This window comes from Phycodurus eques, chromosome 8, assembly GCF_024500275.1.
Source record: "Phycodurus eques isolate BA_2022a chromosome 8, UOR_Pequ_1.1, whole genome shotgun sequence".
Taxonomy (NCBI): Eukaryota; Metazoa; Chordata; class Actinopteri; order Syngnathiformes; family Syngnathidae; genus Phycodurus; species Phycodurus eques.
In genome coordinates, this window is record NC_084532.1 from 30,618,013 (window position 1) to 30,642,310 (window position 24,298).

General features: G+C 48.7%; 3 protein-coding genes across 4 annotated transcripts in view; 2 read left to right on the forward strand and 1 right to left on the reverse strand.

Moving 5' to 3' along the window:
• LOC133406689 (nardilysin-like) overlaps positions 1-3,617 on the forward strand; it is a 30,290-nt gene extending 26,673 nt beyond the window's left edge. For both annotated transcript variants that reach the window (XM_061684485.1, XM_061684484.1), the window contains 2 exons: positions 71-157; positions 2,636-3,617. In XM_061684485.1, the coding sequence (XP_061540469.1) occupies positions 71-157; positions 2,636-2,842 (294 nt within the window). In that variant the 3' untranslated portion in view covers positions 2,843-3,617. The remainder of the gene's footprint in view (positions 1-70; positions 158-2,635) is intronic.
• Positions 3,618-3,750: 133 nt separating this feature from the next.
• Positions 3,751-17,690, forward strand: LOC133406731 (sterile alpha motif domain-containing protein 9-like). Its single transcript, XM_061684582.1, has 4 exons — positions 3,751-4,154; positions 6,518-7,145; positions 8,379-8,655; positions 11,821-17,690. Exons 2-4 carry the CDS (start codon positions 6,519-6,521, stop codon positions 15,441-15,443), a joined length of 4,527 nt encoding a protein of 1,508 aa, XP_061540566.1. The 5' UTR covers positions 3,751-4,154; position 6,518; the 3' UTR covers positions 15,444-17,690.
• frem1b (Fras1 related extracellular matrix 1b) overlaps positions 17,607-24,298 on the reverse strand; it is a 40,854-nt gene continuing 34,162 nt past the window's right edge. Inside the window, exons 29-38 of the mRNA XM_061684581.1 lie at positions 22,999-23,128; positions 22,829-22,901; positions 22,365-22,514; positions 21,262-21,521; positions 21,125-21,166; positions 20,194-20,337; positions 19,545-19,601; positions 19,332-19,450; positions 19,118-19,236; positions 17,607-18,496 (exon numbers count right to left, since the gene is read on the reverse strand). Coding sequence (XP_061540565.1) covers positions 18,354-18,496; positions 19,118-19,236; positions 19,332-19,450; positions 19,545-19,601; positions 20,194-20,337; positions 21,125-21,166; positions 21,262-21,521; positions 22,365-22,514; positions 22,829-22,901; positions 22,999-23,128 — 1,237 coding nt within the window. The 3' untranslated portion in view covers positions 17,607-18,353. The remainder of the gene's footprint in view (positions 18,497-19,117; positions 19,237-19,331; positions 19,451-19,544; positions 19,602-20,193; positions 20,338-21,124; positions 21,167-21,261; positions 21,522-22,364; positions 22,515-22,828; positions 22,902-22,998; positions 23,129-24,298) is intronic.

A 24,298-nucleotide genomic window follows, 5' to 3' on the forward strand; every position in this document is an offset into this window, starting at 1 on the left:
CTCGACTTTGTGTTGGCAAGAAATTAGCGATGAAAAGGATCCGGTAAGAAGAGGGTTTGTGTTGTGGCAGATCTCGGCGCTGAAAGGGTTCACCCGCGAGGATCTGCTCTCCTGGTTCGCGGAGCATCGCCACGGCGGCAGGAAGCTGAGCGTGCACGTAAGACCGCACGCCTCCGTCTCCAAAAGCAAGAAAACCAATCACTCAATCAAACCTTTGTGTGTATAACCCTTTTCCTACTTTAAAAGCAACACAAGCGCAAGCGTCCCACCCGCCTGCAGTCTCTGAGCCCGTGCGACACCCAACGCCCGAGCGTAAAAGTAGTTGCGGTAAACGATGATTGAGTACACAACGCAGCTGCTGAGACGTGGCTGAGCACAAAGTGAAGTGAAGTGAAGATGAGCCATCACGGGGGGGCCGTCGGCAACAGAAGCTCCGGCTAGACGCCCCCCGGTGGGGAAACACTGCAGCATTCAAACAAATAAAAGAACAAACTACAAGAAGTCAAATTAACCAAGACTAAGGCTAAAAGGCCCCCTATGACGAGTAAAACGATTGAACCCCATTTTCCCTTGCCCGGTCGCAGGGCGCCCGGTGGCCGAGCCTACGCCAGGCGCACCCCGAAAAGGCAAAGCGGGTCCCCCTTCCCGTTGTTGCCCCCCGGCTCGGCGCCCGTACGTCAGGGTTCACCCCGGTGGACGAGAGGGTAGCCTCCCTTCGGGTGGGGGGGACGGGTCCTGACTGTTGTTGTGTGTATGCGCCAAACAGCGGTTCAGAGAACCCACCCTTTTTGGAGTCCTCGGAGGGGGTGCTGGAGAGCGCTCCCGCCGGGGACTCCGTCGTTCTGCTGGGGGACTTCAATGCTCCCGTGGGCAACGACAGCGAGACCCGGAAGGGCGTGATTGGGAGGAACGGCTCCCCCGATCGGAACCCGAGCGGTGGTCTGTTATTGGACTTCGGTGCCCGTCACGGATTGTCCGTAACGAACACCGTGTTCGAGCGTAAGGGTGTCAAGGCTCTCTGTGGCCCTGACCTCCTCCATTGAGCAGGCTGTTCCACCGACAAGGGCCGAAGACTTGGATTGATGCCTCACTCTGGGTCTCAGAACTGACTCTGCGTTTTACTATAAGGCCTGAGGGTCCGCCAGCGTTGATAGGACAATAAAAGAGGATAAGCGGGGCCAAGACCATGGCGTGTTTTATAAATGAATAAAAGAACCTGAAAATCCATCCTGGAAAAACAAAAAACATCTGCCAATTGAACAGGCACATTTGACTTTGCAAGATTGCTTCAAACAATAAACATAGCGATACTTGATTGTTTTGAGCAAATAATCATGAACTTGGAATTTGATGGCTGCAACACGTTCCCAAAAAGCTGGGACAGGGTCGTGTTTACCGCTGCGTTACGTCACCTTTTCTTTGAACAACATTCAATCAACGTTTGGGAACGGAGGACACTCATTGTTGAAGCTTTGGAGGTGGAATTCTTTCCCCTTCTCGCTCGATGTACAGCTTGAGTCGTTCAACAGTCCGGGGTCTCCGTTGTCGTATTTTACGCTTCGTAATGCGCCACGCATTTTCAATGGGAGACGGGTCTGGACTGCAGGCGGGCCAGTCTAGTGCCCGCACTCTTTTACGACGAAGCCACGCTGTTGTAACACGTGCAGAATGTGGTTTGGCATCGTCTTGCTGAAATAAGCATGAAAAAGCCGTCGCTTGGATGGCAGCATGTTTCTCCAAAACCTGTATGTACATTTCAGCATGAATGGTGCCTTGACAGATGTGTAAGTGACCCATGCCATTGGCACCGACACATCCCCATACCATCACAGATTCCAAACACGTGTTGGATGAGCATTCCTCCACTTTCTCACTCTTTTTTGGAACGTGTTGCAGCCATCAAATTCTATGTTCATGATTATTTGCTCAAAACAATCAAATTAATCAGTTTGAACATTAAAAATCTTGTCTTTGTAGTATATTCAATTAAATATAGGTTGTACATGATTTGCAAATCATTGTATTCTGTTTTTATTTGTTAAACACAACGTCCCAACTTCATTGGAATTGGGGTTGTGTATATATATATATATATATATATATATATAAATATAACGTGCGTGTGTGTTTGTGTATGTGTGAAAAATATCGTGTCAGGATTATGTTCCCCATATTGCCCAGCACTATCTGTGCATTGTTAGTGTTAGAGTAATATTTTCATTTTGTGACAGATTTCTATTTTGAAGCATTCATATTATCGTAATTTCTCGTGTATAATACGCACCCCCAAAGTGAACCTCAAAATTCTGGAAAACCCTTCTACCCATGTATAATGCATTTTTACGATGCATGATTTTGCTTCCACCCATATGATCAAAACAAAGTATGCGCATTATGTACGAGAAATGATATATGCAATCGCAGTGCCTCGCCGTTAGTGAGGTTAGTACCCAGTCATAACCCATAAATGCCATTTGAACAATTTTGCCAATTGATCCTCTTTTGGTGTTTTGGTTTCCAGCGCAAGAAATTTCATTTGGGTGCATCAGAGTTTGCCTGGATTTGAGCGCTTCTATCTCGCCTTGGTTGCGTTTGAGTTTTTGCAGTGTGTTTGACATCGACACGTCTCGGTCAGGTGGTGGGCTTCGGCACGGAGGAAGGCGACCCGCCGGAACCCGACCGCGACCTGGCCTGCGCCTCGTCCTCCTACGGCGAAGTGAGCTCGCTGAACCTCCTGGCCGTCTCCTCGGCCGCCCTGAGGGACGCCGCCACGGCCGTCGGCGACCTCCGAGCCTTCGCCTCCGGCCTCCCCCTGCACCCCCACCACAAAATCCTCAGCTAGGCGGCGCTCTCGTCTTCGCCGTGTACCTCGTCGCTTTTATTCTTGTTGCTGACGTGTCACGCAGACCATTAAAGTCTTTTAACAGCGCGGCTCCGCGTTCTCCGCTCTTTTCTGTCACCCTTCATCGTCGTCGCCCTTTCTCCTCGTTTGACGCCCCCGCCGCCCGCCGATCCGTCGCCGGGAGACCGCCGGGTGGGTGCCGCGCGCTCGCTGCCGTGCACGGAAAAACATTTTTCCAAATGAGGCAACTTTTGGACAAATGTCTCTTTTTCAAAAATATGCCACCTTTTTGAGGAGAGATGCTAGTTTTGGGGAAATGTATGACTCTTTAGGAAATATGACTCCTAGAAAATGTTTCTCTGCTATATACATACACACACAACTTTTTTCAGGGGGCTTATGGAATAAAACAAACTGTATAACTTTTGGGGGGAAATGTACAACTTTTCTGGAAATAAGCAACTGAAGTATAGAACCTTTTTTTCCCAGAAAATATACATTTTAGGAAATGGACTTTGGAAGTGTTTTTCTGGCCATATTCGACTTGATCAGAAATATACAACTTCTCCAGAAAAATACAACCTCCAACTTTGGGGGGAGGGGTGAATACAACTTAGATAGCGATATGGGCTTTTTTCCTCACAAAGTAACATTTTGGGAAACGTATAATATCCCCAAAATATTGGATTTGTCTGTTTTTCTGGAATATAATTTCGAGACAATACAACTTTTTTTGACAAATAAATGACTTTCTGGGAATATTTTTTCTCGAAAGTATTTTCAAAATGATTTGAAAGATGCTCCTTTTTTCAGAAATATACTACATTTTTGGGGGAAATCTACACATTTCCCCCCCTAAAATGTGTACACAAATTCTGAAATGTATGACTTTTGAAGATGTTTCCGACTTTTCTGGAAATGGTCTTCCTGTAAATATACTTGTTGGGAAAGAGTCAATATTTGTACAAAAATATCCAGTATATGACTTTTGAGTCTTTTTGAAAATATACGTCCAATGCAGGCGGCTCAACGTTTGAACGACTTCGATCACATTTGACGGTTGAGTCGCGGACTTTCCCCCAAAGTCTAAATCTTCTTTTTATTTGCGTCAATGTGGGAATGAAATTCAAGAATCAACGCAGCATTTGGAATGGCTTCGGGCATTCTGATTCTGATTCTGATTCTGATTCAACTTTGCCGAGTCATGCCCTCCCCCAGCGGCCCCCTCTCGCCCCGCCCCCTCTTCCCAGGAAGTGAGCGGGAAACGAAAGTGATCGGAGCACAGGAGAGGCAGGCGGCCGACTTGCGTGAGGTACGAAAGAAAGTTACAAAAGTTGTTGTTGTTGTCAATTCTTGGCTCGAAGTTTTAGAAAGGGAGAACACGACGAAGCTGGAAAACGTGAGCGAGTGTGCGCGTCCCCGCGACGTTGCGCGGTGAACCGCCCAAAAACTTCTCTTTGCCCAAAAACGCTTCGGCCGCAGGAAACGCGTCGTCGGCATTTATTGTCGTACCAACTAACTGATAGCTGACTACGTTTCACGTCAGACTCGGGTTTTATTTAATAACGAGCATATTACTGTGTTGTTATTCATTCGGGGTTCCTAATCATTCGGCTGTGCCGACTTGTATCAGAAAAATTGAGCGCCTGCCAAAATTATTTTCCTTCAGGATGCGCTGGACGTGATTTGACTTGAATAGTTGTGCACGACGGGCCGAGAGTTTTACACTTCTTCGTTGCCTTTGGGCTTGTCCCTTTAGGGGGCGCCGCAGCGCGTCGTCCTTCTCCACGTCAGCCTATCTCCTGCATCCTCTCGAACACCAACTGCCATCATGTCTTCCCTCACGACATCCGTCAACCTTCTCTTCGCTCTCCCTCTCGCTCTCTTGCCTGGCAGCTTCAGCCTTCTCCCAATGTACTCACTCTCTCTCCTCTGGACGTGTCCGAACCGTCCGAGTCTGCTCTCTCTAACTTTGTCGCCAAAACATCGAACCTCGGCCGTCCCTCTGATGAGCTCATTTCAGATTTTCTCCAACCTGCTCACCCCTAGAGCGAACCTCGACATCTTCATTTCCGCCACCTCCAGCTCTGCTTCCTGTCGTCTCTTCAGCGCCACTGTCTCTCATCCGTCCATCACGGCCGGCCTCGCCACTGTCTTCAAAACGTTGCCCTTCATCCGAGCAGAGACTCTTCTGTCACGTCACACACCTGACACCTTCCTCCACCCGTTTCTTCACTTCCTGACCGCACTCACCGTTGCTCTGGACGGTTGACCCCAAGTATTTCAAGTCCTCCACCCTCGCTATCTCTTCTCCCTGTCGCCTCACTCTTCCTCCACCACCCCTCTCACTCATGCACATGTATTCTGTCTTACTTGGGCTCATCTTCATTCCTCTCCTTTCCAGTGCATGGCTCCACCTTTCTAAGTGTTCCTCCACCTGCAGATCACAATGTCATCTGCGAACATCACGGTCCACGGGGATTCCAGTCTAACCTCATCTGTCGGCCTATCCACCACCGCTGCAAACAGGAAGGGGCTCAGGGCCGATCCCTGAGGCAGTCCCACGTCCGCCTTCAATTCTTCTGTCACGCCTACAAGCACACCTCACCGCTGTTCTGCTGCCCTCGTACATGTCCTGTATTATTCTCACATACTTCTCTGCCACTCCAGACGTCTTTCTCTAGTCTGTCTCTACAAAGACACCATGTGGCTCCTTCTGACCTTCTCTGTACTTTTCCATCAACATCCTCTGTGGTCCTCTTTGTAGGCATGAAACCATACTGTTGCTCGCAAATACTCACTTGTGTCCTGAGTCTCGCCTCCACTACTCTTTGCCATAACTTCATTGTGTGGCTCATCCACTTTATTCCTCTCTAGTTCCCACAGCTCTGCACATCACCTTTGTTCTTAAAGGGATTTAGCGTGGGATTTTAAGCAGTCAGCACAATCCAAATTCAATGATTACCAAAAAAAGGGGGGTCAGTTTGGACTCATGCGGACTTCCAGCGCTAACAGGCGCGTCTCGAGCAGTACACGTAGTCGCATAGCCAAACACTGACACGGTCTTGAATTGAAGTTAACACTTGTTGGGCGGCAGACGCTTCGGACACACACAAAGCAATTTGGATACAACAAAGTCAATCTAGTATTTCCAGAAAAGGCAGGTACTTCTGGGGGGGGAGAACAGTTGGAGATTTGGGGGAAAATCATCATCAAGATTTTCCAAAAAGTCATTCATTTCTGAAAAAGTATTTTTATTTTGAGGGGGAAAAAAAGGTCATGCTTGAAAAAAACAAATGTTTCATAATTTTGGAAAAGTATTTCTTGCCATTTAAAAAACAAAAAAAAAACGTATTTTTGAGAATAAGTTGTTCATATCTGCAAAAAGCGTATAATTCAAGCAGAAATAAATGCAAAAGTTGCATACTTCAGAAAAAAAACAAAATGTTAAATATTTTTGGGGGAGGAAAAGTCATAAATAAAAAAAAAAGGTGGGTCGTTTTGAGAAAAAAAAACATTTTCCAAAGCTAAGTTGTAGATTTTCCTTAAAAGTCAAAATCCAGAGAACGTACAGTTGTACGTTTTCACTATATTCATGGGAAGTCATATGTTTCTGAAAAAAATGGGTATGTTTTGGTATTTAGTGAAATGCTAATATCAAAATAACCTTTCCAGGATGCATCGAACGCGCGGCGTCGGGCCGCCGGCGTCGCACGAGCTGCCGGCCGACGTCTGCGAGTGGACGACCGCGGACGTGGCCCGCTGGCTGACGGCCGACGTCCGTCTGGACGCGACGTTGGCGGACGTCTTGGCCGGGGAGGTGGTGGAAGGACAATTCCTGCTGGACTTTGAGAAAAAAGACATCCTGGACCTGGGAATCAAGCACGGTCCCGCCGTCTTGATCAGCAGGTCCCTGGAGCGGCTGAAGAAGGGCGAGAGGGGCGCGGCGACCCCCTTTTGTGGCGTGGAGACGTGGAGCCCCGAGGTGGTTTTCCAGTGGCTGCTCCCTCACTTCCCTAAAAACCAGGAATACGCAGACCGCCTCCTGGAGGAAGACGTCTCGGGAAATTGTCTGCTTTGCTTCGGCAAGAAGGACTTCGTGGACCTCGGCATCCGGACCGGTCCGGCCGTGCACATCCTGAAAAAAGTTAGCGAGCTCAAAGACAAAGCGCAACCCGGCGGCGCGGACCGACGGGATGCGGCCGAAGCTCGCCACGACCGCGCCGATGGGAAAAAAGGGACGCGAAAGCTCGCGAACATTCCGGACAACAATGTCCGCACGCTCAAAAGGAAGCAAGTCAAGGTAACCATCCTGCAGTGGTGGGAAGTAACCAAAACAAATGTATTCTTTATTCTACTTTGTACTTCTTATTTTGTCAAAGAAAAACAAAAAAGCTTGGCGCTTTTTTTTTTTCTTCTTTTTTTCCGCCAACCTCCACGGATGACAACACGATGTAAAACAACGAAAAGTCGAGAGGGAAAGTCGAACATTTGACCGATAAGTGCGCTTTATAAAAATCCATTTTGTAGTGATTAGTGAGGAGGGAATGAGTGAATGATTCTGAAAAGCCAAAGACACATTTCTGAAAAAAATGCTTTATTTCAGGGAAAAGAGGGGGGGGGGGGGGGGGGGGTTACAGAAGGTTACGCCCCCTGGTGGGCAGACAGACAGGCAGAGGAGATGCTGAGGTGGATGGAGGACGAAGATCTGAGATGAGGAGAAGGAGGTCAGCAAGATCCGGCGGGCCAGGAAGGTGGCGATTTTTCGAACAGTTTCGACGGCGCGCGTTGTCGGACGAGTTGTCGCGCGACGGCGGTCCCGCGGGCGAGCACGCTGTCGTTTGCGCGCTGACTTGCGGGGGAGACTAAACAGGAGAGAGTTGCGACGATCCGGGCGGGAAGTGACGAGGTCGGGGGCGAAGGACGGACGCGGGCCGGTGGCGTTTCCCAAGTCCGGCTGATGTGGTTTATGGCTGCTGTCCAGCATGACACCTGCACCCTTAACCTGAGGGGAGGAATGATCAAGTGTCCATTTGAGCTAGCGTGGACTTGCATCCAAGTTCAGTTCAGAGAAGCAGTCAGGAAGGAGGAAGAGTGGCGCTGCGTCGGGTGGAGAGGTAGAGCTGGCTGTCATCCGGTCAGTCGCACATTTCCAGAAACAAAGTACATGGATATTTCAAGTGGTAAATCTGGGTCATATTTGAGGGGAGCTTCTGTTTGCATCCGAAGCGCACTCAGAGCTCCAAACTCTTAGCAAAAAAACGTAGCGAGCGAGTGGAAAAAGTCATCGGTACCGCCGTGCGTCTTTACTTTGTCGATCTGTGACAAAAGCGTGCCGCGGACATGTTATTGAGACGCCTGGGAACTGTTGGCAAAGCTCCGCAATGCACAACCTGTCTCCTGAAGTTCATATTGGGACAAATAATTTGAGCGCGCTTCACTCGAGGATCACTTCATTCGAAATTTAAATGTATGGAATGCTTGCAAGTATCTCCCGGAGATGTTCATGCGCGGTTGGTGTCGGTGGTCTCGACAGGATAAAGCGCAGCCGGCAGTCCACGGCAGAGTGACGATCCAGAAAATCCTGGAGGAGCTCGGAGAAAAGGACTTGAAGAAGTTTCAGTTCGTCTTACAGGACAAGAGGAATGGGAAAGACCAGCCGACGGCTTGGGGGAAGCTGGAGGGTCGCGACACGCTCGACACGGCCAAGATCCTCAGCGATCACCACGCGGACCGCGCGCTAGAAGTCACCAGAGAGGTTCTGGTCCAGATCAACCAGAACGACCTCGCCGGCAGACTGGAGAAGATCTCGGGTGAGCCGGCGAAGCGGGAGCGCGAATATGTGTCGTCCGCCCGCAAACGTCCAACGGAGGCTTTCGGCCGAAGTCTTCCGGACGTCGTCGTCTTCCGTGAGCGAGAAGAGTCCGTGTCGTCCGTTCGACTTTTAGCGCGAGATCGACTGGACGACCGGACTCGCATCGCGATGGCTTCGTACACGTTTGTAGCTCGTCGTGGGCTCCGGTTCAAGCGGGTCAGCCGTTGCCTCCGCTCGGCCTTTGCGGGCTCGTCTTAAGCCGAGTCACTCGCTCGCATTGGCAAAAGTGGAACTTTTTGAGGTACGCCTTTAAGAACACACACACAACTTCTGTCCTCTACATCGACAACTTTTGTAGGTAATATACAACGTTCTACGAAATAGACTTTTTTTTCGGAAATGTACGACTTTCTTTTGGTGCTGTACGAGAAAATATGACTTGAAAAAAAAAAATATATATATATATATATACTATTTTTTTCTTGGAAAAATGACTTCAAAAATGTACGACTTCCAAAAATACTCCCTTAATTGTAAATATACAAGTTTGACAATCTAAACTCGAAAATGCTTTTAAAAAATGGGAAATATATGAGAGTGGGAAGTGTGATGGATGAAAGGTCCAAACTATACGATTTCTTCTGAAAAATATGACTTCTCGAAAATAGACAACTTTATTTTTTTGAATATACAGCATTCTTGAAAAGATGACTTTTTTGGGAAGTATATCTCCAAGAATTTTTGAAAACATACATTATCACCTTTTCCTCCAAAATATACACATTTTCTTTCAAATGTATACCCTTTTCTCACAAATATTCCCCTTTTGTCGGGAAAATACGACTTTCCAGAAGTATCCAAAAGTTCTGCAATATAGGATAGCGTATCGTCAGCTGAGCTGCTTCAACTGATGGCGACAACAACAATGTGCAAACCTTGAACCGCGAAGAATCCCGTTGCCTGAAGCGGGTCTTACAATGCAAAGCCAACTAACTAACTAACTCATTAACTAGAATCCGCAACAGTTGAACGTTTGGGACCAAATCCAACTTTATTTTTCAAAATATACAACTTTCTATGAAATATGCTTTCTTTGGGGAGGGGGGGGGGGGGGGGGGGGGGGGATATACCGCTCCTCAAAAATCTGTTTTTGTTGGGGGAAACATACAATGTTCTCGACAATATGATTTTAAAAAATATGCTTTTTTTGTGCGTGTGTGGGGGGGGTAAAATAAATACCGGTACTACAACCCCAATTCCAATGAAGTTGGGACGTTGTGTTAAACATAAATAAAGAGAGAATACAATGATTTGTAAATCATGCTCGACCTATATTTCATTGAATACACTACAAAGACAAAATATTTCATGTTCAAACTGATTAATTTGATTGTTTTGAGCAAATAATCATGAACTTAGAATTTGATGGCTGGAACACGTTCCCAAAAAGAGTGAGAAAGTGGAGGAATGCTCATCCGACACGTGTTTGGAACGTCCCGCGGGTGAACAGGCTCATTGGGAACAGGTGGGGGCCGCGATGGCTTCCCCGAAATGCTCAGTCGTTCACAAGCAAAGGTGGGGCGAGGTGAACAAGTGCCTGAGAAAATAGTCCAACGGTTTAAGGACAATGTTCCTCAACGTACAACTGCGAGGAATTGAGGGATTTCGTCATCTACGGTCCAGAATATCATCAAAAGGTTCAGAGAATCTGGAGAAATCACTGCAAGGCCGAAAACCAACATTGCATGCCCGTGACCTTCGATCCCTCAGGCGGCGCTGCATCAAAAACCGACATCGATGTGTAAAGGATATCGCCGCGTGGGCTCGGGAACACTTGAGAAAACCAATGTCAGTCAATACAGTTCGGCGCTCCGTCCGTAAGTGCAACTTGAAACTCTACTATGCGAAGCAAAAGCCATTTATCAACAACACCCAGAAACGCCGCCGGCTTCTCTGGGCCCGAGCTCATCTAAGATGGACTGACGCAAAGTGGAAAAGTGTTCTGTGGTCCGACGAGTCCACATTTCAAATTGAGAAAGAACATTCCAAACTGTTATGGACGCAAAGTTCAAAAGCCGGCATCTGTGATGGTATGGGACTGCGTTAGTGCCAATGGCATGGGGAACTTACACATCTGTCAAGGCACCATTCATGCTGAAAGGTAACATACAGGTTTTGGAGAAACACATGCTGCCATCCAAGTGACGTCTTTTTCATGCTTATTTCAGCAAGACAATGTCAAACCGCATTGTGCACGTGTTACAACAGCGTGGCTTCGTCGTAAAAGAGTGCGGGTACTAGACTGGGCCGCCCGCAGTCCAGACCCGTCTCCCGTTGAAAATGCGTGGGGCATTACGAAGCGTAAAATACGACAACGGAGACCCCGGACTGTTGAACGGCTGAAGCTGTACGTCGAGCGAGAAGGGGAAAGAATTCCGCCTCCAAAGCTTCAACAATCTCATGTCCTCAGTTCCCAAACGTTGATTGAATGTTGTTCAAAGAAAAGGTTTTGTAACACAGCGGTAAACACGACCCTGTCCCAGCTTTTTGGGAACGTGTTGCAGCCATCAAATTCCAAGTTCATGATTGTTTGCTAAAAACAATCAAGTTGATCAGTTTGAACATGAAATATCTTGTCTTTGTTGTGTATTCAATGAAATAGAGGTCGATCGTGATTTTCAAATTATTGTATTCTGTTTTGATTTATGTTGAACACAACGTCCCAACTTCATTGGAATTGGGGTTGTACTTTTTTCAATATCACTTCTTCAAAAATATGAAGTTTGTCAGAATTATACAACTTTTTCAAGATAAAAAAAATCAAATACAACTTTCAGAAATATAAATTTACACTATTTATTTTGTCAAAAGTAAATTTTTCATACATTTTCAAGTAGAAAATGTAGAACATTCTGAAATATAAGACAGAAATACAGTATATGACTTTCTACCAAAAAATCTGACTTCTCAAAAGTATATAACAATATTTATACATTTTTTAAAATAATTATTTTGTTTCTTTTTTGGGGTTAAAGGTGAAACTCTTCCACAACCAAGAAGAGTCAGTTGAGTCCATCCAACGTTTGCGGGTGGCCGAATAGAAATGAACACATGGACTCGAATCAAGACGGAGTTGTTGACGTTTGCATGTTGTTGTCTCCAGTTGACGCAGGTCAGATGATGAGCTGCTCCGAGGAGGCGGAGCTAACGAGAGAGCTGAACCAAGGGGAAAAACTCAAGAACCTGCTGACGTGCGGCGGGAACTCGCTAGACAGCGGCGACCGTTTTGTTGTGGTGGTGAACAAGAGCAGCCCAGAACAAGTCCAGCACCTCCAGTTTCTCAGCAAACTGGAACTCTTCTGCGTGTTGGACTTCGACCCAAATTCCAACGGCCCTCAGGGACTGTGTCGGGCCTACAAGGAGACCCGCGTGGCCAACCTGCACTCGCCGTCGCAGTACAAGGGCCACTTGGACTCCTTGGTCAGCAGCCTGAACCTCTACGATCAGACCAGCTGGGTCTTCTGCAACGGCAGAAACGACATCCAGAACGGCGACAACAAGGAGCTGGACTACAGGACCTGGTGGAAGAAGTATTGCAAAGATGTGGAACATATGGTGGGGCTGATCTGCGGCTGTGACTTTGTTCGTAATGGACAAGGCCTCGTAATTTTCCTGCTGCTGTCGTCCGTGTATGTGGACACCGACCCCATTTTTGAGACCTACCGCTCCTTCCTGAAGTACATCGAGGAGCAGAGCATCGTCACCATCTGCGAATCCACCGGCGTATACTCCAAGTGGAAGGAGCTCATCGCCGACAAGTCTGACTTTGACATCGACCCGTTGTCCATCTACGAGCTGACCTTGTCCCAGGTGAACGGGACCGTTGCGGCGCTGAGACCGTTCAGCCAGTCGCCCGCGATGCTGGTGCCGTCGTCCGACTCCAGCGTCGTTGTCCTGAAGCAAAAGGACAAAGACCTCATGACGGCCTTGGACATTTTGTGCCTGAATCAGTGTGAAAACGTTTACGAAGACGAAAAGAGTCCAGAGTTCGTCGACTTCCGGAGGCGTCAGGAGGAGGAGTTCTACCGAGGAGGCAAAGTCAAGTGGTGGAACTTTTACTTCTGCGACAAAGACAGCAAGAAGACGTTTGTCAAGAGAGACAAGTACAGCAATGTGATGCAAATGATTCGCTCCGAGCAGAGAGACGCTTGCGTCCAACTCCACTTGTACCACCATCCGGGCTGCGGCGCGACCACCTTGGCCATGCACGTCATGTGGGACCTTCGCAGCGAATTTCGATGCGCCTTGCTGAAAGACACCAAACTGCCCAAAGAGGAAATCGCCGACCAGATCATTCACCTCATGAAGCTGGAAAGCAGAAGGCAATGTCCGGTCTTGCTGCTGGTGGACGACGTGAAGGAGCTGGATAACCCCTACGACCTGGTCAACTGCATCCGCAAGGCGGTGGAGGACTTGGAAGGCACCAACGTAGATGATGGGCCAAACTGCAAAGTCACCGTCCTCAACTGCGTTCGCTCGCACAGCCCAAAGAAGCTGTACAAGCATTCGAACTACATGCAGTGTCAGTACATCACCGCCTCGCTGACGCCGCACGAGCAGGGCGAATTCGAAAAGAAGCTGGAAGAACTCCAGGAGACTCACGAGAAGCCGGAAAACTTTTACACCTTCATGATCATGAAGAGCAACTTTGACCAGAAGTACATCGACGACGTGGCTCACAACACGCTGAATAGCTTCGACGCCAGCACGGACGACGGCAAGCTCTTCTCTTTTCTGGCACTTCTCAACAACTACGTGGCGGAATCGGGGATGGCGCTGTCGCTGTGTGAAGATTTCTTGGGGGTGAAAATGACGCGTGACCCAGTGTACTGCGTGCTGGACAGGATGAAGTTGTTCTCCAACGTCCTCATCGTGGACAGAGTGGAAGAGTGCGGTGGCTACAAAAGGCTGCGGCTCCTCCATCATACCATCGCAGCCGCCTGTCTGGAGGTCTTGGAGAGGAGATACTCCTTGAAGGTCAGCGACATCACCTTACATATGCTCCACTACGATCTGTTCTTCAGCGACGGTGTGGTCAAGGACAGACTCATGCAGTCCATCGAGCGCATGTTGATCCGAAGACAACGCAAGAAAGACGGCGACGAGCGGGAACTCTTCTCTCCCCTCATAGACAAGATCCACCAGCAGCAGGGCGGCCAAACGGTGCAGGACATTTTTGTCAAAGCCTCTTCCAGGTTTCGAGACAGAGCCTCCGTCCCTCAGGCCCTGGCACGCTATCTGTACATCAACGAGCGAGACTTTGCCGAGGCGCTCAGGTGGGCCGAGAAGGCCAAGAATATTGCGCAAAACCCGTACACCATCGACACCATTGCGCAAGTGTACAAAAGTAACTTGCGGGCCAACATGGACAAAGAAAAACAAGAATGGGCGCACAATCCGGACGACCTGGACACCAACATCCGCTTGGCAATGAACGGGATCCGAGCGTTCCAAAGGGCCCAAGAGCAGTCGGACAACGAAGAAAATTCGCAAGCGGAGAATCCGGACGACAAGTCGGCCGACTTCCCGCGGAAGGGTTACAACATTTACGGCCACGTGGGAGTGCTGGAGATGTCTTTCATCGTCTTTGAGTTCCTGGCTAAGCTTCCGTTCTTCCAGGAACCCGACCCCATGACGAAAAAGTACTTCCTGAGCTTCCTCAACGGTTCCATTCCCATAGACAGCGTTCACAAAGACAACAGTGAGGTCAACAACAAATATGCCGAAATCATCAAGGACCACGAGCCCTTCCTACTCGACCTGAAGCCTGAAGTCAAGAAGAAGTTTGACTTCCTCAACTGCTACTTCACCTACACCAAAGGCAACTTTGAGTTTGACACGGTCAACCACAGAACCGTGTGCGACCACTTTAAGAAGTATGTGGATCTCTTTTGCACGGCACCGGAGGAGCTGAGAAAAGTCAAAGAAGACAACCCCAAATTGAAATTAAACTTGGTCCTGGAGGAACACCGCATCTATCTGGAGAAGCACCAAGCGGACACCTTCTCTGGAGTTCTGCAACACTTGGACCGGTCCGCCGAGGAGATGGAAAAGATCGTGAAATCTTACGCCTTCTTACAACAGATGGTCAAGCAGAAGCAGAACATTCAAGTGAAGCTCAATTACATTTTGGCAAACGTGGTCCTTTACCTTTTGCAGCCAAAGTCCAAGCTGCTGAAGAGCTACAAGCAGCTGCGCGATCTTCTGCTGGAGGCCCTGCAGGTCGTCGGGTACAATTACACCGTCCCGGACCCGTACTACCTGGCTCTCCTCTTCTTCTGGCCCACGCCGTCCGAGGAAAACTCTGAAATCCGAACATACCTCAACGCCATTCGCGCTTCGTCCCGAAAGCATCTGTCCAAGTTGTTCTACAAGAGAAGCACCATCGCGCACCTCTATTTGGGAAATGAAGACGGACTCAAGAGACTGGTGTCCAAACCCAGCCTGGATAGGAACTTCCTTCGCAAGATGCCACGCGACATACTGGCACAGCTGTGGTGGAACGGCGACATCTTCAAGGATAAGGACATCAGCGGCCGCCTGCTGCGAGTCGCCGGCACCATCGAGCAAGGCGAAGTCTTCGCCAACTACGGCAGACTGAAGATTCCCGTGCATCCGGCTCGCCGCAGCGGGATTCGCAGCGGCTGCAGCACCGAGAAGATTTCCTTCTATCTGGGATTCGCCGTCAACGGGCCGCTAGCCTACGACGTTCAGTATGAAAACTGAACGCGTTCACGTCCCACGGGCTCTCCGAACGTTTGTGATCTGCCGTTGTAGCGACGCTAGCTAGCGCGCACGACTGCAGCGAGAATGACGTCGGTACGGAAAGCCGTTTGCGCAATTATTCCATATCTGAGCTATCCTGCTGAAGGTCCGTTGCACCGGTACGCCCTTTGTCCACAATTCAGCGCACTAGCAGAACGAGCATTTAGGTTAGTGTAAAACGGTCGTTCGAGTAGTGTTCAAAATTGTCTTACTAGTGCCGTTCAAGAGCGTAAGAGTTGAAGGATAAATGCTTGAACAGTTTTGCCACTTGGATGAGGTCCAGCCTCGAAAGGGATCTGTGATGGAAAACGCACTTTGCGTGTCTGGAGTGGCAGGCCACTCGTCAAGCGTTCAATCAAACAACCGAGTCAGCACTTCCGCCTCGCTGTGACATCACAATTGGGCCAGTTTACACAATCCCGCCCCCACGCTGACTTTCTCGGCCAATGATGCGATCAGCTGGGCTGCGCCAAGTTCCGGGGAGAAAGAACCCTTTGGCCGAAGCGCTACCGTGTGAAAACTGCACGGTAAGCAAAGCTGCAGTGTTAGGGGCATGAGCTGGCGATAATGTTCAGCTAGGTTTTCGGTGCGGTGCGTATTTGTGTGTAGCCGTGTCACGCGCACTCCTGGACACCAATTGACGAGGGTGATTTGATTTGGCGGCTTGCTGATGAAAACGAGCAACGCCGTGAAATCTGCAGACGCAGCAAAACACGAAAGCCTGCTGTGTGACTTGCTGGGATTGGGCGAAATCATTCTATAACATTCCAGTTCATCCAAAAACCATAACAGCTAACATTGTGCGCAAGAAGGGGAAGTATATAGAATAGACATTTTGCCAATGTGCCGGCACGTGTATTTTTATCTATCGATCACAGAAGGGCGGAAGCGCAGGATGGTCGGAGATGAGGCGAGAAGTGATAGCTGACCGACCGAAAAACAAGTCAGGTTCTCGGCACGCCAGCGAACAAGAACTTGCCTCACCCGCCCTTGGGTGGTCCCTATCAGCAGGAACCAGATGGGGCGTCGACACGCCGGCGACATCGACAAGCGTCTCAGCGTGAACTATGAATGGAAGGGCAGCGAGCGAGAGGCCCCCTTTCCCCGTCTACTAGCGACGGGACCTTCGGACGGGGGGGGGGGAACGGCCCCGGAGCTCCGCGCCTGTGTGGAATCGTATTGGGTTGCGGACAATGATCGTGAGTTCATTCATTGGAAAAGCAACGAACACGCAGCGGGAAATCGTGGCGAGAGTTGTTCAATAAGGGGGGAGGAATAGACGCACACTTCCAACACAACCGAATGCCGCAGTGCCCCGAAGCCGCTCAAAGAATCGGTCACTCTTTGGGTGGAACCTTAAGCGCTTTTGGCCGACTTCGACACAACTTGCAAACCTATTTTCATTTTGCGCTCGGATGCGTCACGGTAAGCCCACTTAGCCAAAGTGACACTCGGCCGCCTCAATACGAACACAGCAACTCAAAACCGATCCCGTTCGTGGCTAACGGCGCGAAGGAACCGATCTGAGCCAGTTCAGGGACGCCTGCGTGTTGACGTTTCACTTTGGGTAGAACCAGAAGCAGAGTCGACGCGGCAGCGGGTAGAGGAGGCGTAGGACGGAACAATTCCCAATTTCAGACGAAATACGGGCCGCGTTCTTGTCTTCGGTTCGACGATGAGCCGATGCGGCGGGCGAAGACGATTGAGACGAGAGAGAATGGCTTCTTTGCTTGTTTGGTGATGTTCACAGAACGCTGTACACAAAAAAAAAGGTGAACAATGCATCCGTTTTCCATGATACTTCTTGTTGTTTGTACTGTTTTCGATTTGTTTTCCAAGTGCTCAGGTGGAGTTTCGGCTCGTTTTGCAAGATGCGTTCCTGTTGTGAACAATACAGATTGCTCCTACAGCAGCTTTATGGTTTTACAACAATGTTCAACTCTATTAAGTTCACCTGTCGATGAAAAGGCGAAGCTTGTGGCCAAAATGTCCGATACGTTCAAGCGCAGGGGGTCGAGGCTTACAGTGGGCACGGAAGATATTCAGACCCCCTTCGATTTTTCCCTCTTTGGTCATAGTGCAGCCGTTTGCTAAAATCATTTGTTCATTTTTTGTCCTCATGAATGTACCCATATTGACAGAAAGAAAACACAATTGTTGAAATCTTTTGCAGATTTATTAAAACGTTAAAACTGAAATATCACACAAGTATTCCGACCCACTCCTATGTTGAACTCGGGTGGCATTTCCATTTCTTCTGATCCTCCTTGAGATGGTTCTCCGCCTTCGTTGGAGTCCAGCTGTGTTTGATGATGGTGATTGGACGACAGAAGACCTGGCAGCTCGCAGCGCATCTCAGAGCAAATGAGAATCAGGAGTTTTGTTTGTCAGTCAGGTTTTGTTTCCATTTGTGGTGTGTTCACGTGTTTCTTTGTTACTTTGGTTTTCTGTTGTGGGACTTTTGTTTAAGTTTCTTTTTCCGTGACCTTTGTTTCCCTTCGATTTGGAATGAAATCTTTTCGGAGACTCCTGCAGCCCTGCCTCCCCGGTCCCGGGTCCTCCGCGTTTTCGCCTTGACTTCCTCGCCTTCGAAAACTTTTGAAGCTTCGATAAATGTGACGGAGTACAATATACGGCATTAATATGCGCAGCGTCAAACGGCCCCACAGGCTCGCCGCGCAGGGCGACCAAATATCCATCGATCATTCAGATGTCATCAGCATTCGATTGGATTCCCTTTATTAGTCCCACAATGGGGAAATGGACACGGTTTCAGCAACAACAACAGTAGCGACAGGAAATAAAAAGGAAAGTAAGCGAGGTCATCCTCTTCATCATCACGACGTCGCCGGCTCGCAAGCTTCAGCGCGTTTAGCGAGGGCGAGGCGGCGCCTCGCAGATGACGGCGCGCTCCGCGTCGACGTCGCAGCTGCCCGACGTCCATCGTGACGAGTTCTCCGCCAGCAAACACGACGACGACGACGCCACCGCGCCGGACGGAACGCCGCCGAGGCCTGAGCGCCACACACGCAAACACACATGAACACGCGCGTTCACGTCAGCTCGGGGGAATCCGCTCACGCGGGTTTGTGTCTCGGTGTGTGCGTGTTTCAATGCGTACAGGTATATTTGCGGCAGGCCGCCGCCGTGACATTCGGGCCGTCTTGACGGCGCGCTCGGTGCTGTTTGTGTCTGTCTGTGTGTGTTTTTCACTTGGAAACGTCACTCCGTGTTGGGCAAAGCCTACGGACAGTCTTCGGGATCTTCCGAGTAGAAGATGACACCGCCAAAAGACTACATAACGGGAAACGTGGTACTTAACTCGGTTGACTCCTTTGTCCACAATGGTACAGTTTTCAAGTTGCGTAAATGATCTTTATCAAACAAATAAGGATCTACTGTGTATGCAACTGTTAAGTCTCGTGTCCGCCATGAATATACAGAGATGGGGGACTCGAGTCAAATGACTTGACTCGACTTGGCAGCTTTATGACTTGCGACCTGCCCGCATCCCGGTCACCGGCTCGTCCGGCTCCTTCCCTCAGGCGTGGGCGTGTTTGTGTCTTTGTGCGAGCGTGTACGTCTGTTTGGTATGTGTGCCAGAACGTGCGTTTGTGCGTGCGTAGATGTGCGACCTTTTGTAAGCGTTTCGACGAGCTGGGACCGAGCGATCCAAAATGGCTTCTTCCCGCCAAATCTCCAGAGCCACACGAGCTGCCGTCCGGAGCGGACGCTCGGCAAACCGCTGTCGGACCTGTCGATCGTTCGCACGGTCTGTCAATCGTTCAGTCGCGTGACGACAACGTTCACGCGCTCCGTAACTGAGCTTAGCTCGCGGACTTAGCGTACAGGAAGGAGCAGGAGCGCTCGGCGCTAGCCCGGCTGCTGACGGACGAGCCGGGCAGGTAACAGCGCCCCCGGTGGTGAGTCCAGCCCTCGTCACACCGGCTGCTCGGCGATCTCCCCGTCTGAAGACAAACACAAACGTGCTCGTTAGCGGGCCAAAGATGAGGACAAAAGCTGCGCGATTTCTACACAAAAGGTCGTGCGTTTCCCACGAACCGTCGTCTCTTTATTTCTTGCGTATTCTGTGGAAAAAACATCCCTCTTCCACGACTTCTGCAAAAAAAGTCAGAAAATAATTCCTAAAAAGATGTATAGTCTCGACAAAAAAAGTAATATATCGGCTGGAAAAACTTGTAGTACTAGTATTATCTAGGGGAGAAAAAAAAGGCAAGAAAATGTCAAGATTGATATTTTTGGGAAACAAGGTCTCTGGATTTTCTGGAAAAAAAAAACCTTCGAGAAAAATTGCTTAAAAAAAAAGTTGATCTGTTTTCTAGAAAGAAGACATTTTCCCCAAAATATATTCTGTATTTTGAGGAAAAAAATGTTTTGTTTTTTTTTTAAAGTATGTTTTCCCGACAGAAAAAAAAAATGTTGTAGAAAGAAACATTTTTAAGATTTTCTTTTTACATTTGAGAAAAGCTGTATACTTCAGAAAAGGTTTTGAGGAAATAAATGGTATATTTTTTTAAGATCTAAAGTGGTACACGTACATGATAAAAAGTTGCATCTTTTTCTACGCTCGCATATATTTTCTCGAGAAAAAGTCGTCTCTTTCCTGAAAAAAATATTTTTTCTATTTTCTTCCTAACGACACGCACTCGTTAGCAAGCGAAAGGCTAACAAGCGGCCATTTTGAAAGTACTTTGCGGTGGCGTAGCTCCGCCTCCTCCTTCCCACTTGTCGCGCGATCCGTCTGAGGGCCGTTTCCCGGGCCGCTCTCCTGCGCGGCGCCACCTGCCGGCGGTGCCGCCTTCTCCTCCGGCCGCAGGGATGTCAGACTGTGGAACTGACGGAGGACAAAGGTGCTGGTCATTGCTGCAGTCGTTCGGGAAAAAAGGAGCCCCAACTAAGTATCGAGTGCCGTACACGCTCCTACTTTTCATGTTCGGACTTTTCAGTTGGACGACATTTCTAGAATTGTTTTTTTCTGAAGTAATATTCTAATTTTCTGAGATAGTGAATTTGGGATTCTCATTAGTTATAATCATCAAAATGAAAAGAAAGAAAAAGAAAATCTGGTCGGGATACTTTTTCTAATTCTAGTTCTTGTCTCGGTTCTTGCTCCGGTTCAGATTTTTGCTTCTGAATCTAGATCTGTGGTTGTTCATGTTCTGTTCCAAATCTCGGTTTGATTTTGATTCTTGCTCTGGTTGTTAGCCTCGGCCTGATTCTTTGTTTGATTCTGTTTCTTGTGCATGTTTTGATTCTGGTTTTGTGATTGTTGTGCTATTCTGGTTTTTCTTCTGGTTCCGATTGTTGCTTTGAGCCTGGTTCGGATTTTTGTTCAGGTTTTGAATCGGATTCTGCTTATTCTGTTCCTTATCTCGTTTTGATTTTGATCTTGTCCTGGTTCTCTTCTGATTCATGTTTTCGATTCAGTTTGTGTATCAGATTCTTGTCTTGATTCAGAATCTTGCCCTATTTTGATTCTGGTTGTATTCTGTGTTTGTTTGTTTTGGTTATGATTCTTGGTTTGATTCTGGTTCTTATTTTTTTTTTTTAAAGTTTTGAATCTGGTTCTGGTTGTTGATTGTTCTGGTTCAGCATCTTTTGGAGTCTGCGTCGTGCCTTACCCTCCAGACTTTCTGGTCCGGCTTTGCTCCCGCTGACAGCGCCTGAGCACAGGAAAACGTTAGATTGACAGCGGCAGCGATAGGAATCGTTCACTCATTCCCAAATAGGAGGTGATTCCCAACGCAGCTCTGCTTACCTCGAGTCCAGCGTTCCCAGCATCCCCGGCCACTTCCTCCTGTGCGTGTCCGGGTTGCGCCTGGTCCCGCGGCTTTCCTCGGCCGTCGTCGTCAGCGAAGTGTCTGCGGTTCGGGACGTCGCCGCGGGGAGGGGCGGTGCTCTCCCACATCAGCTCCGCCTCCACATCCAGGATGGCGTCATCCTCGGCCAGAGTGGGCGGGGTAACGGGAGGAAGGGGCGGGGCCACGTCAGCCTTCGCCACGCTCATGTCACAGCGTCCTGATGGGGAGGAACAGGAACAATAACACAATGTTTATCCTCAGGGAAAACATGTTTTCTCCACAACATGTTCCCAATGGACACAAACAGGAACATGTTAATCATGTGAGGACAAACATTTCCCGACAGGAACAGGAACATTTTGACGTTGACGCTGAGGACAAACATGTTCCTGATGGACAGGAACAGGAACATGCTTCCTGACAGAACATGTTTGTCCTCAACGTGAATGTTCCTGTTCCTGTCCATCGGGAACATGTCTATCCTTAACGTGAACATCAAAATGTTCCTGTCGACATGTTCCTGTGCATCAGGAATATATTTTCATGTTGATGTTTAGCTTCAGGACAAATGTGTTCCTAACAGACGGGAGCATGTTGGCATTCATTCATTCATTCATGTTTTTTCAGGATGGACAGGAACAGGAAACTGATGTTCACGCCAAGGACAAACGTGTTCCTATTCCTGTTGAAACATGTTGGTCCTCAACGGGAATGCCAACACGATCCTTTTTCTGTCCTTCAGGAACATGTTTGTCCTTAACATGCACATGCACATGTTCCCGTTTCTGTCAATGCGGTCATGTTCCTGAAACGTGTTTGTCCTGGATGTAAGATGGACAGGCACATGTTGCCGCTCATGCTGAAGATAAACATGTTCCTGATGGAAAGGAATAGGAACATGTTGATGCTTAGGCTGAGGACAAATATGTTCCTGACAGACAGGAATAGGAACATGTCGCTTTCCACGTTGAGGGCAAATATGTCCCCGACGGATACCAATAGGAACATGTTGACAGGAAGAGGAACGTGTCGAGGACGTGTACGCCGCGGCGGACGTCACCTCCTCTGGGGTCGACGATCTCCACCCTGGCGAAGGTCGTCCGGCCCAGGACGGCGTTCTTCGGGTCCTTCAGCGTGACCGTCAAGTTCTCGTCGTTCTCCTCCAGGCCGTCGGCCTCCGGGTAAATGCTCCACGTTTTCCTATCCACGCCTGAGAGCGAGCACACGTACGTCACCGCCGGCTCACTAACGGCGCACCACAGATGGGGACTGGAGTCGCTGACTTTTTGTCTTATATAGAAATCTCAAAACATTTTTCACTTGTAATGAGTGAGCACTTGCTGAACCAGTTGGTCGGACATTTATTTTATTTTATTTTATTTTGTTTTTAAGTTGAAACATAGCGAATCAGAATGATAGCTCGTCGCAAACCCTTTCAAATCTCACATTTCAGAATAAATTGGTCGTCTTGATGTCACGGGACGCTAACAAGTTGCGTCCAACCGTCACGCGTTCTGCTCTCACCTGGATCAAACTGGATCAGCGCGGCTGTGCTGTGCGTGAAGTCCCGACCCACTTTGGCGGTCCCGTCCTGGACCTGACAGAAGACGCTGCACTGTAACTGCTACTTTGGACCACTTAGTTCTTTTTTGTTTTTGTTTTTTATTTTTTTTTGTCCGTGGCCCCGCTCGTACCCGGATGGCCACGTACGCCGGGTCGGCGCTCGTCCCGCGCCGTCGGATCTGGATCTGAAGCGTTCCCGCCGTCTCGCAGGTCCGGAAGCAGCTGGCCGACAGCTCGATCCGGGACCAGGACAGATCCAGCCTGCGGCGGACACGCCAGTCACATGATGCTGGAGCGTGCTAGTTGCTATGCTAGTGGCTAAACTAACTTGTAATTTTGCCAAAACGCTGAGTGTGGTTGGATGGGCCCCTTGAACACGGCAGGAATTTTGAAAATCGAAAGATTCTGGAGAAATGGAGGTTTTTTTTTTGTGTGTGTGCAGGAAAACAAATGGAAGGTTTTTGTGTGATATTGCTTCTGGAAAATCGGGTCAAAAGGCACCTCGATATTAGAGTGCAACAGTACAACTTGAATGTTTCTTAATACAGCGGAACCTTGCTAGAACGGACAAATAGGGGCGGGGGGGGTCGTCCGATATAACCCGTCGTCCGCTACACTGAAGCACTTTTTTCCATTGTTGAGGCCATACGCACCCATATTACTGCACAGTACAAAATGATTGTTTTGCAGTTTTTTTGGGGGGTGGCCTAAAACGCCCAGTACAGTACAAAGTTACTGTATTGTAAATAAATATTCAAGAAAAGCTTGAAAATGTTTGAAAGTTTCACATTTGATCCAAACTTAGCACGCCAGCGTGCTTGGCCTCGGCGGCATCGTTGACGTGCAGGACTCATCGTCGGCGAGTCGCTTTCATGAGCCGTGAGGAATTTGTGTGCTCCCTAGTTCCAAATCCGTTGCCAAAGTGAACAACGGCCTGACAGGAGAAGAATGTTACTGCACCAAAAACAGCATGTCCCAATTCTGGAACTAACAGACTTTGTCAACGACCGTTGAAGTGACAAACGCAAACTGTACGTCGACACATTGTTCAGTCTCGACGGTCCGTTTTATCCGTTACATTGGGGTCCGTTTGATCGAGGTTCCACTGCGTATCTCTTCGAGCCTTTCGTTTCCTCTGCTACGCTGGGAAGCCCTCCTCTGATTGGCTGACTTGTATGAGTCGTGTGACATGTTAGTGTGGGAATCATCGGGCGACACAAAGGACATCACTGGAGCAGCTGCACTGCCAAACTCAAAACTCTTACCAAGAATATTTGTCTTATTGATAGTCGAAAGTCTCAAAACGTATCGGATTACACTTCAAATAAGATACCTAAACCTAAACAAGTAAATCGTCTTTAGAAATTTGTCTACTTATTTTGGAGTAAAGTTTTCTCCACTGGCAATTTTTTTCCCCCATTTTTCTTGGAA